Below are 12,413 nucleotides of genomic sequence, written 5' to 3'. Positions count from 1 at the left end.
TTCAGTGTTGATCAGAACAGAGAAAAACCATGAGTGCCTGCTAGAGAGTTCCGGCAGTGAGAGAAAACGAAAGCAAAGACACAACAGAAACATCCTGTGAGACAAGAAATACGCAGGCTGTGACACAAACATCCTGCTCCCTTTTAAGGTGGAACGGAAATATCCTAACAGATCCACCGCCTCTCCCAGGGGATCCAGATGCAAGCAAGGTGCTTTCTCCTTCTCCATTCAAGGGCCACCCATGTATTCAAAGCAGTCCTTTGCAGATGTCAGACTGTCGCTCACAAAAGCTTAAGGCATAATACATTTATGAGCCTTTATGGGCTGCAGAAGATGAATAAACAGAAGCATAGTTAATCTATGGACTTATATCCTACAAGAGACAGTGATGGCCAGCAACTTGGATATCTTGAAAAAAGGGATTAAGCTGATTTCTGTGCTCTGCCCTCATGGTCCTAGGCAGTAATGCTTCTCAATACTAGATTCTGGAAAGCCCAGGAGGGCAGAGGGCTCTGAAATCTTGCTTGCTGGTTTCCTACAGGCATCTGCTTGGCCACTGTGAGAACAGGATGCTGGACTAGGTGGGCCTTTAACCAATCCAGCAGGCTCTCTTTAGGTTCTAATATGTTAAAATATTTTTACAGTTACCTGTGGCATAAGAACACTTCAGTTCTACTTCTTACTCATAGGAGAGACTGCTATTGGAGCCTGTGATCATTTCCTCACTTGAAAAAGAAAAAGACAGAGATGTGTCATATAAGCCAGTTTCACCGTAGATATCTACTATAACATGATGGTGCTTTCTTAAGTGTGAATGGAGTGATCATGGGTTTCTCTTGCCATTATCTCATCTGCATTCCTAAAAATTTGGAATATGGAGACAGTTGAAAATGGAGAGGGAGGGAAAATAAGAGAAGGTGCACATGGGGATTGACATGTGTTCAGTTCCTTTCTTGTCTTTCCTAAAGGTCTAACAGGATTCTCTCTCTGCTTCAAACAGGTGAGGAAGATGATGGTCAGAATTCTACGGAGCGGACTGTGAAATCAGTGGGAAGAGCAGAGAAGCCATTTAAATGCATGGAATGTGCAATGTGCTTTAGTCACTGTGGAAAAATGAGGATACACCGACGAATTAACACGGGGGAGAAACCGTTTGAATGCATGGAGTGCGGAAAGAGCTTCAGTCATAGTGTTCACCTTAGAATACATCAACGAACTCACACGGGGGAGAAACCATTTAAATGCATTGAATGTGGAAAGAGCTTCAGTCAAAGTGGAAACCTTAGAATACATCAAGAAACTCACACGGGAGAGAAACGGTTTAAATGTATTGAATGTGGAAAGAGCTTCAGTTGTAGTTATCACCTTAGAATACACCAACGAACTCACACAGGGGAGAAACCATTTAAATGTATTGAATGTGGAAAGAGCTTCAGTCAAAGTGGGACACTTAGAATACATCAAGAAATTCACATGGAGAAACGGTTTAAATGTATTGAATGTGGAAAGAGCTTCAGTCATAGTGGAGCCCTTAGAATACATCAACGAACTCACACGGGGGAGAAACCATTTAAATGCATTGAATGTGGAAAGAGCTTCAGTCATAGTGGAGCCCTTAGAATACATCAACGAACTCACACGGGGGAGAAACCATTTAAATGTATTGAATGTGGAAAGAGCTTCAGTCATAGTGGAGCCCTTAGAATACATCAACGAACTCACACGGGGGAGAAACCATTTAAATGCATTGAATGTGGAAAGAGCTTTGCTCATAACGGAGACCTTAGAATACATCAACGAACTCACACGGGGGAGAAACCATTTAAATGCATAGAATGTGGAAAGAACTTCAGTCGTAGTGGAACACTTAGAATACATCAACGAACTCATACAGGGCAGAAACCATTTGAATGTATTGAATGTGGAAAGGGCTTCAGTAAAAATGGAGGCCTTAGAATACATCAACGAAGTCACACAGGGGAGAAACCATTTAATTGCATTGAATGTGGAAAGAGCTTCAGTCATAGTGGAGCCCTTAGAAAACATAAACGAACTCACACAGGGGAGAAACCATTTAAATGCATTGAATGTGGAAAGAGCTTCAGTCAAAGTGGAACACTTAGAATACATCAACAAATTCACATGGGGGAGAAACTATTTAAATGTATTGAATGTGAAAAGAACTTCAGTCATAGTGGAGCCCTTAGAAAACATCAACGAACTCACACGGGGGAGAAACCATTTAAATGCATTGAATGTGGAAAGAGCTTTGCTCATAACGGAGACCTTAGAATACATCAACGAACTCACACGGGGGAGAAACCATTTAAATGCATAGAATGTGGAAAGAGCTTCAGTCAGAATGGAGCACTTAGAATACATCAGCGAAGTCACACAGGGGAGAAACCATTTAATTGCATTGAATGTGGAAAGAACTTCAGTGACAATGGAACACTTAGGAAACATCAACAAACTCACACGGGGGAGAAACCATTTAAATGCATTGAATGTGGAAAGAGGTTCAGTGACAATGGAACACTTAGAAAACATCAACGAACTCACACAGGGGACAAATCATTTACATGTATTGAATGTGGAAAGAGCTTCAGTCATAGTGGAGACCTTAGAAAACATAAACGAACTCACACTGGGGACAAATCATTTACATGTATAGAATGTGGAAAGAGCTTCAGTCAAAGTGGAAACCTTAGAAGACATCAACAAACTCACACTGTGGAGAAACCATTTAAATGTATTGAATGTGGAAATAGCTTCAGTCAAAGTGGAGCCCTTAGACTACATCAACGTACTCACACGGGGGAGAAACCGTTTAAATGTATAGAATGTGGAAAGAGCTTCAGTCAAAGTGGAAACCTTAGAAGACATCAACGAACTCACACGGAGAAACCATTTAATTGTATGGAGTGTGGAAAGAGCTTTAGTCAAAGTGGAGGCCTTAGGAAACATCAGCTAACTCACACGGGGGAAACCACAGATGTAGGGAATGTGGAAAGAGCTTAAGATGGAGTGGAGACCTTAATATTCCTAAGCAAATTCACACAGGTTAAAAACCATATAAATGTATGCAACATTGCACTCAATGTTCACTATTTAATTTACGTCAAGAAACTCATAAAGGCAGAAATCAATTTTAAATACTTTTTTTATTTTCCATTTTCTTTTTATTAAGTTTTTCCAAACAAATCATACATACATACATAATAGAAGATCCAAGAGGAAATCATAATGTACAAGTAGTACCGAAAAAAGAAAGAAAAAATATAAAAGATAAAGATCAAAAAGAAAGGTGTTTCCCTTCATCCCGGTCTAGGTTATTTAATCATCCTACCTTTCTGCGGTCTCCATTCTCTCTATATCTCCACTTCACAGATTTTATATATCACCTACTGTAATTTTAATATTACCTAAGTTTTTTTCTGTATATGTTAAGAATTTGTTCCAATCATTAATAAGTTTTTTACTTTTTTGATGCCTGATTCTTTGTGTCATCATTGCTAATTCTATATATTAAAATAATTTGATCTGCCATTCTTTAATTGTTGGAATGTTGGTAGTTTTCCAGTTCTGCGCCAACAATATTCTGGCTGCTGCCATTGCGTACTGAAACATTGTCTTATCTTCTTTTTTTTCCTCACCGACCATACCTAACAAAAAAGCCTCAGTTTTCTTGGGAAAAGTGTATTTCAAGATCTTTTTTAATTCCTCATAAATAAGTCCCCAGAACCTTTTTACCTCTACACATGTCCACCACATATGGTAGAAATCACCCTCTTTTATTTTGCACTTCCAGCATTTCTTGTCCCCGGTCTTATACATTTTTTCCAATTTTACTGGACGATGTATCAGCGATACATCATTTTTTCCATGTTCTCCCTGAGTCCCACACAGGCTGTAAATTTCATATCTATTTTCCAAAGTTGTTCCCATCTATCATATTCTAAATTATATCCCAGGTCTATAGCCCATTTAATCATAACCTCCTTCACCTCCTCATCTTTAGTGTCCCATTCCAATAGTTGACCATACATTTTGGATAAAAGTTTGGTGTTTCCTTCCACTATTTCCACCTGGAATTTCGATTTTTTCTCATTTATTCCTATCTTTTTATGTTCGTTCCATAAAGCGTTTATTTGATGGAATTGTAACCAACTTACTAGCTTATCTTTTAGATCCTCATATCTTCTAATCTTCCAACCTTTATCCGATCTAACCAGGAGGTCTTCATAGGTCCATCTTTGCTCTTCCATATTTGGTTTTTTAATCGTAAGAATATCAATGGGTGATAACCACCATGGGGTGCTTTTTTCTAAAAATCTTTTGTTTCTGTCCCATACCTCCAGTAACGCTCCTCTAATAATGTGGTTCGAAAAACCCCTATGTATCTTCCCTCTATCCTGCCATAAGTAAGCGTGCCAGCCAAACCTGGTGTTGAATCCTTCTAAATCTAACAGGCCGGTATTGTTTACAGTAATCCATTCTTTGATCCAACACAGGCACGACGCCTCGTAATATAGTTTCAGGTTTGGGACAGCAAACCCTCCTCTCTCTCTACGGTCAGTGAGGATTTTAAATTTAATTCTTGCTCTTTTCCCCTGCCAGATGAATCTGGACAGGGTTTTCTGCCAATCTTTAAACCTCGTGATACCTCTGATCACAGGAATGTTTTGAAATAAAAACAGCAGTCTCGGCAGTACACACATCTTAATTACAGCCATCCTTCCTGACCAGGATAGCTTTAACCTACACCATGTGTCTAAATCTTTTTTTTATCTCATTCCAGGTCTTAATATAGTTATTTTCTACTAAATTTATATTTTTCGTTGAAATCCAGATACCCAAATATTTTACTTTTTTCACAACCTTTATTCCTGTTTGTAACTAGCTGTTTTCTTTGTTCTTCATCCAGATTCTTTGTTAACATCTTAGTTTTAATTTTATTTAGTTTGAAACCAGATACTTTCCCGAATTCTTCTAATATTTCTGTTTCTCTTAATGGGGCCTTGAAGGGGGGGGAGGGGGAGGAGGGGGTTCCGCTGTGGAATGAGAGAATCTTCCATCTGGTGCAAAGGGAGTTGCAGGGAAGGAGGCGGGAAAGGGGAGACGGTTGGGCATTGCAGACCAGCCTCGCCATAGTAATAATTATATAAATAAATAAATGACATTTATAACCCCCCCCCCCCATTTTCTGGATTTCCCCAGCCACTCAGGGCGGCTTCCAACAAAATAAGAAACACCAAAAACATCCAAACATCCAAGTCTTCCGTTTTGTAGAGGAGATGGGGACATGAATTGCTGGATGGCAGAGGGAGAAGGAGGAAAAGATGGCGAGGAAAACAAAGGCAGGGGGGTCCTGGCAGGAAGAAGGAAGGGCTGAGGCCTTCTCCAAAGCAGCTCTTTGTTTCTTGAACTCCTTTCATAAAGTAGTGGGGGCAGGGCTGGATTGAGGTTTGATGAGGCCCTAAACTACTGGAGGTCATGGGGCCCTTTATATGTCCAGCTGTCCTTTGTCAACAGCAAATTGTTGCTGTTTTTTGTGTTGAATATAGGCTGCATGGTAATTTATCTACCTAATAGGTATCTAAAACCATTTGCACATAAGAGTATGTATTTTCTCAAAGTAATTGTTGAACTGAAATACAGTTACGAAGTATATTAATAGTGAAATAATTATTAAGCTCTAACTTAAAATGATTTTGTTATTCATAACAAACTTAATAATGCAAACACATTGGCATTTGGCAATAACAAAAGTTCCTTTAGAAACACAATTTACAAAGACACCTAATCTAGTCCTAGAAACTTGCTATAATAATAGGTGTAAATATATGATGCAAACTACTCCTAATTATAAATAGCATTATTAACATGAAATTAACCGTTATAACCTGTACAATGCAATTGGAGTTAATACAATGCATTTTTTTTCATAAGTATCAATATTACCATAATAATCCACATTCTTCATTGGGACAGCAGACCTTGGTACCCTGTTACACTTAGTGAGTGTAAAAGACAGTATTTCTAGTAATATGTCACATTTATAAATAAAAGCAATACTATACACAGCTGTACATAAAAATTATTTTACAGGACTAATTGTATTAATGCATCTACCCAATACCCATTCAGCTGTATAATTTTATCATGATTCATTGTGTACTGTGTATAAAAACAGTACACAAACATGATCTAAATTACAGTACTTTCCTTCTTGCCTTCTTAATGGGGCCTTGGAGGTGGATTGGGGGGGAGTGTTCCGTTGTGGAAAGAGAGAAGCTTCCTCCTGCCCAGATCTGGTGCAAAGGGAGTTGCAGGGAAGGAGGCGGGAAAGGGGAGAGGGTTGGGCATTGCTAGCAAGGCTCACAATAAAATAATAATAATAATAATAATAATAACAACAACAATAATACCCCGCCCATTGTCTGGGTTTCCCCAGCCACTCTGAGCGGCTTCCAACAAAATAAAAAACACCCAAAGAAACCAAACATTGAAGTCTTTTGTAGAAATTGCCTTCGATTTTAAAGAAATTACCAATTTAAGAAATCACGTGGTTTAAATATGTATGTTGTCCTCGAGGTGCAAACACACATAGCATGAGCAAGCAAGCAGTGCTCCAAAGTGCTTCTCTTGTGAACTTGCCGTCTAAGTTGTTTACTAATGGCAAAGGCTCCTGTTTCCCAAATGGACAGGAGGGGGAGGTCTCTCCCCCACTTTTAAGCCCCCCACTCCCACCGCATGGAAGGCAGAGGTCTTGTTCATTCACAACATCAGTAAACCTCGTGTGTATCTGAAGTGAACCAGGCGCTGCGGCTCCTTCCCCTCTCACTGGGCTGCTGCAAGAAAAGGCAGCGGAGGAGGAGGAGGAAACAGATGGGTTTGAAGGCTCTTTCTGCCTCTCTCCCCTGAGCAGGGGGTATTTGCAGGGCAGGAGGACAGAGGAGGAGGCAGTGAGGGCAGAGGAAGCAGTGGGTGGACCCACCGCCTCTCCCAGGGGGTCCAGATGCAAGGAAGGAGCTTCCTTCTCCATGCAAGGGCCACCCATGTATTCAGAGCAGTCCTTATATTCCACGGGATTTACTCTCAGGCTGTCGTAAGCGAGAAAATGGCTTATCTGCTGAGTTTACGCCAATAAAACTTAGAAACGAGAGGAGATAGGAGTTGTGTTGATTGCAAAGCAATAGGTTACAGCTGGATCATTTCACAAAACTGCAACTCTGTCTGGTGTTCCAGGCAGTGGTATTTATATATGTCATGTCAAACAAAGAATTTCAGTTTCCACCAATCATATACATCAGGGATGTCCAAGCGGTGGATTGCAATCGACAGGTAGACTTCTGTGTTGTTTTGGGTCGATTATGGGACCTTTGAAGGCCCTGCCCCTCTCCGCAATCACTTCTGCACATGCTCCTGTTTCTGTTTTTGCTCAGCAGTTCCTTGTTTTAATGTTTATTGTTGCCAAAAGAATTTAATTTTTTGTTATGTACCCCCCCCCTTTAAAAAGTCCCTTTGGAGTTCCACGTTCCTCATATTCATCATTACCTCATTTTATTATAATACACACGCACAACAAGCACTGGCAATTTCTGCTGAATGTGTTCTGATGCCTACCACGTTCTGTTACGTTGTGTTGGTGTGCATGTTGGGAACCTGTGTTACATGCAGCCATTTGCATCACATAGCAACTCATGTCCTACCTTTCAACTGTATCTTTGTGATTCTCCTATTAGCTGTATTTTTGCCCCTATTGAGGGGCGGCAACTTGCAAAATAATCAGTTTCATAAAGCACAGACTACCATAACTTCTGTATTAGAAGCACACTCAAGGATTTAAAGGGGTAAACATTATCACATTTATTGTGGCCCTTTGGGCAACTGCCACAAGGCCACTACTGCCCATACCATGCCAGCCTTGGGAAGGGAGACGGGACAGGCAGATGGAATTGCCAAAGGTGTTTGAAAACGGGTGGAGGCTCTTGGGAAGCGGGTGCCCATTAGGGGCTTCTACAGGGGCAACAGAATGTGTTGGGCAAAATCCCTGCAGGAGCTCTGAGACTCCATTTGCTTCTTCCTTCCTTCCAGGAAGCTACAACGTGCCTTGGCTTCTGTGCTCCTCAAGAAGTTGAACGTCCAAACCTGGTCAGGATGGACGGAGGAAGATGGACAGCTGACCTGCTCAAGCTGTCTCCTGCATCCCTCCCTACGACCTCTGATCATCCCCTCCCGGGACCCTCGGAGAAATCTGGTGAGTTCCAGGGGAGAGGAGATGGGGACATGGATGGCTGGATGGTGGAGGGAGAAAGAGGAAAAGATGGAGAGAAGACCAAAGGCAGGAAGGGGAAGGAAGAAAGGAAGAAAGAAAAGGGTGAGGCTTTTTTCAAAGCAGCTCTTTGTTTTTGGCTGGAGGCTCTGCACATAGGATTGGGCATATGAAAACCAAGGGTGGCCAGTATTATAAGCAAATTGTGTGAACTTGCCAGTCTTACAGACAGGGGTTGTGTGTGAGAGTGGGTGAGTGGGATAATAATTTATAGAGCGCCTGTAATTCTGTCCCTCCATAAGCTTACATGGAGCTACAGTGGTACAACCTTGGTACAAATTTCAAATTAAGTGTACAAAACCAACAAAGAGACTCATGGGCTTAGCTCATAATACATTTATGAGCCTTTAAGGACTCCAAAGATGAATAAACAGAAGCATAGTTAATCTATGGACTTCTATCCTACTGGAAACAGTGACGGCCAGCAACTTGGATATCTTGGGGGGAAAGGATTAGGCTGGTGTCTGTGCTCTGCCCTCGTGGTTCTAGGCAATAATGCTTCTTAATACTAATTTCTGGAAAGCACAGGAGGGCAGAGGGCTCTTGGGCTGAAATCTTGCTTGCTGGTTTCCCCCAAGCATCTGCTTGGCCACTTTGAAAACAGGATGCTGGACTAGGTGGGCCTTTACCCAATGCAGCAGGCTCTGTTTAGGTTCTAATATATTGCAATATTTTTACAGTTACATGTGGCATAAGAGCACTTCCGTTTTACTTCTTACTCGTAGGAGAGACTGCTATTGGAGCCTGAGATCATTTCCTCACTTGAAAAAGAAAATGACAGATGTGTCTTATAGGCCAGTTCCACCGTAGATCTCTACTATAAAATGATGGTGCTCTCTTAAGTGTCAATGGAGTGATCATGGGTTTCTCTTGCCATTGTCCCATCTGCATTCCTAAAAGTTTGGAACATGGAGAGGACAGTGGAGAATGGAGAACGCGTGAAAATAAGAGAAAGTGCACAAGGGAATTGTCGTGTGTTCAGTTTCTTTCTTGTCTTTCGTAAAACTCTAACAGTATTCTCTCCCCCCCCCGCCCGACTCCCAAATAGGTGAGGAAGAGGATGGTCAGAATTCTATGGAGCCATCTGTGAATTCATTGGGAAGAACAAAGAAACAATTTAAATGCAGGGAAAGTGGAATGTGCTATAGTCACTGTGGAAGAATGAGGATACACCAACAAACACACACAGGAGAGAAACCATTTGAATACATGGAGTGTGGAAAGAGCTACAGTTGTAGCCGAACACTTGGAATACATCAACGAAATCAAATGAGGGAGAAACAGTTTAAATGTATTGAATGTGGAAAGAGCTTCAGTGAAAGTAGAAACCTTAGAATACATCAACGAACTCACACGGGGGAGAAGCCATTTAAATGCATTGAATGTGGAAAGAGCTTCAGTGAGAATGGAGCACTTAGGAGACATCAACGAACTCACACAGGCGAGAAACCGTTTGAATGTATTGACTGTGGAAAGAGCTTCAGTGAAAGTAGAAACCTTAGAATACATCAACGAACTAACACGGGGGAGAAACCATTTGAATGTATTGAATGTGGAAAGGGCTTCAATGAAAGCAGAAACCTTAGAATACATCAACGAGCTCACACGGGGGAGAAACCATTTGAATGTATTGAATGTGGAAAGACCTTTAGTGAAAGTAGATACCTTAGACTACATCAACGAACTCACACAGGAGAGAAACCATTTAAATGCATTGAATGTGGAAAGAACTTCAGTCGTAGTGCAGACATTAGAAGACATCAACGAACTCACACGGGAGAGAAACCATTTAAATGCATTGAATGTGGAAAGAGCTTTAGTGCAAGTGGATACCTTAGAATACATCAACGAACTCACACAGGAGAGAAACCATTTGAATGTGTTGAATGTGGAAAGAGCTTCAGTGGGAATGCAGCCCTTAGAGGCCATCAACGAACTCACACGGGGGAGAAACCTTTTAAATGTACTGAATGTGGAAAGAGCTTCAGTGAAAGTGGAACACTTAGAATACATCAACGAACTCATACAGGGCAGAAACCTTTTAAATGTATTGAATGTGGAAAGGGCTTCAGTCAAAAGGGAGCCCTTAGAATACATGAACGAACTCACACAGGGGAGAAACCATTTAATTGCATTGAATGTGGAAAGAACTTCAGTGAATGTGGAACACTTAGAAGACATCAACGAACTCACACGGGGGAGAAACCATTTACATGTATTGAATGTGGAAAGAAATTCAGTGACAATGGAACACTTAGAAAACATCAAAAAACTCATACAGGGCAGAAACCATTTAAATGTATGGAGTGTGGAAAGAGCTTCAGACTGTGTGGAGACCTTAATATTCATGAGCGAATTCACACAGGTGAAAAGCCATAAATGTATGCCGTGTTCTACTCAAGGTGCACTCTTTACTTCACATCAAGAAACTCATAAAGGCGGAAATCAATTTTAAATGCATGGAACCAGTGAGATGTTCTGGTGTTTATATTTAAATTTGTACACACACACATATATATGTATTAAAGTAATGAAGGTCACATATACTATATGTACAAAAGAAGTTGCAAGTTGTTGCTAGATAAACGGGGAGAGTGTGAATCTGGAATGTTCAAGGTGTGTGATGAATCTATTGAGTTTTGACCTCAGCCCTTCAATGCCAAAATGATGCGCTGCCCTTGTCTTGTGGATCAGCATCTGTCAGGCTTCAGGGAACTGGCTTCCTTCCCCCCTTGGCCGTAGATAAGCAGAACAAAGGAAAAGGAGTCTTCTTACCTGTTAGAAACTTTAATGATTCCAGCGAGAGAACAAAGAACCCGTCTTCACACAAATGGCAGTGCTCCCAATGAAGACGTCCACCCCCTCACATCGCTAGTCACCCATGTCACTTCTGCATCTTGTAACCTGGGCTCGTACCCTCTGCTTTCTGTCCTGCCACTTTCACAGCTCTCCCTGACCTTGGGGAAAGCGGAGGGATGCTTTCCAGAGACAGTGAATCAGTTACCTCTCTCTCCCTCAGTGTTTTTTCTTCAAGCTGTTCCCCATCCAGTATTTCCCAGCTTCTGCCTTCTGAACTATGTTCCTCTGCAAACCACTGTTCCAAATCTATACAGTCCTGCTCCTGGGAAGATTAAGGGGGATTGGGAGGCTCCCACCATTGTGCCTCAGTGCAGCTCTCCTCAGCACAATCCCTGGAGACTGCGGTTAGGTTTTGGTTTAGGGGAGAAAGCGTGGGCCTGGCTCTAGGCTGGGGGGGGGGAGAGAATAAAGGTAGAGATTTACAAGGGATGCTTCTTTTTCTGCGCAAGGATGGTTCTTGTTTCTCCTGAGTACACGCCTGTAATCGGCGTGTGTGCTTTTAGCAGGAGAGCGTCCCTTTGTCTCAGAGCGTAAGATGCTTCAGGAGGCATTAGAGCGAAGCGCCTGTATCATACATGTGCCATGAGAGCAATGGTGGGGGGCATGTAAATACCTGTCGGGGTGCTTAAAAGGAGGCTGTTGTTTCATGAGAGGGGGCGGGAGGAGGAGAGCCTCAGCAACGCCGAACAGAAGGAGCCAAGCGTACTGATAGGATACATGTGGTTGCTACTCTGACTTTGAAGTTGGTACATGCTTCTGCTAAAAGCAGGTCTGGAGTAGGGAAGATTAAGTTAATTGCAACCTTGAACTATGGTTACCAGACGTCGCCGTTTCCCGGGGAAAGTCCCCAGATTTACAAATCTGTCCACGGCCAAAATCCGTCCCTGGAATGTCCCTGGATATCATTTCATGTCCCCGGGTTTATATTTTAAGTGTTGTAGATTTATTAGGAGGGAATGAATGTTGCATGCAACGGCACAAGACACAGCATATGGGGACTTCTGGTGAGCAAAATGGCGGGTGCCACGCAGCAGCAGCTCCTGAAGCCAGCCAGAGTCAACTGCGCTACCAGGCTGGCTCCAGGGTGCTGAGACTGCCGCTGACGCTTCCACTGCTGAGGAGGAACTGGGGGAACCAATGACCCCCCGTCACGACCCAAATCAAGACAGGAGCGAGAGCACCTTGCCAACTGCCCAGCAGCGCTCCGGGGCCAGGA

General features: G+C 42.2%; 2 protein-coding genes across 2 annotated transcripts in view; both read left to right on the top strand.

Moving 5' to 3' along the window:
* Positions 1–4,827, top strand: part of LOC310672939 (uncharacterized protein) — a gene marked incomplete at its 3' end in the record, with an annotated part of 38,510 nt that extends 33,683 nt beyond the window's left edge. Inside the window, exons 2-3 of the mRNA XM_083430622.1 lie at positions 1,001–2,440; positions 4,802–4,827. Coding sequence (XP_083286748.1) covers positions 1,001–2,440; positions 4,802–4,827 — 1,466 coding nt within the window. The remainder of the gene's footprint in view (positions 1–1,000; positions 2,441–4,801) is intronic.
* A 3,142-nt stretch (positions 4,828–7,969) lies between these two features.
* LOC310672938 (uncharacterized protein) overlaps positions 7,970–12,413 on the top strand; it is a 46,628-nt gene continuing 42,184 nt past the window's right edge. The window contains exons 1-2 of the mRNA XM_083430621.1: positions 7,970–8,263; positions 9,387–10,703. Coding sequence (XP_083286747.1) covers positions 8,164–8,263; positions 9,387–10,703 — 1,417 coding nt within the window. The 5' untranslated portion in view covers positions 7,970–8,163. The remainder of the gene's footprint in view (positions 8,264–9,386; positions 10,704–12,413) is intronic.

The sequence above is a fragment of the Podarcis tiliguerta genome (genome assembly GCF_965153285.1).
Source record: "Podarcis tiliguerta genome assembly, chromosome: 2".
Taxonomy (NCBI): Eukaryota; Metazoa; Chordata; class Lepidosauria; order Squamata; family Lacertidae; genus Podarcis; species Podarcis tiliguerta.
Note: the sequence above shows the minus strand (reverse complement) of the source record. Positions and strands in the feature narration are given on the sequence as shown.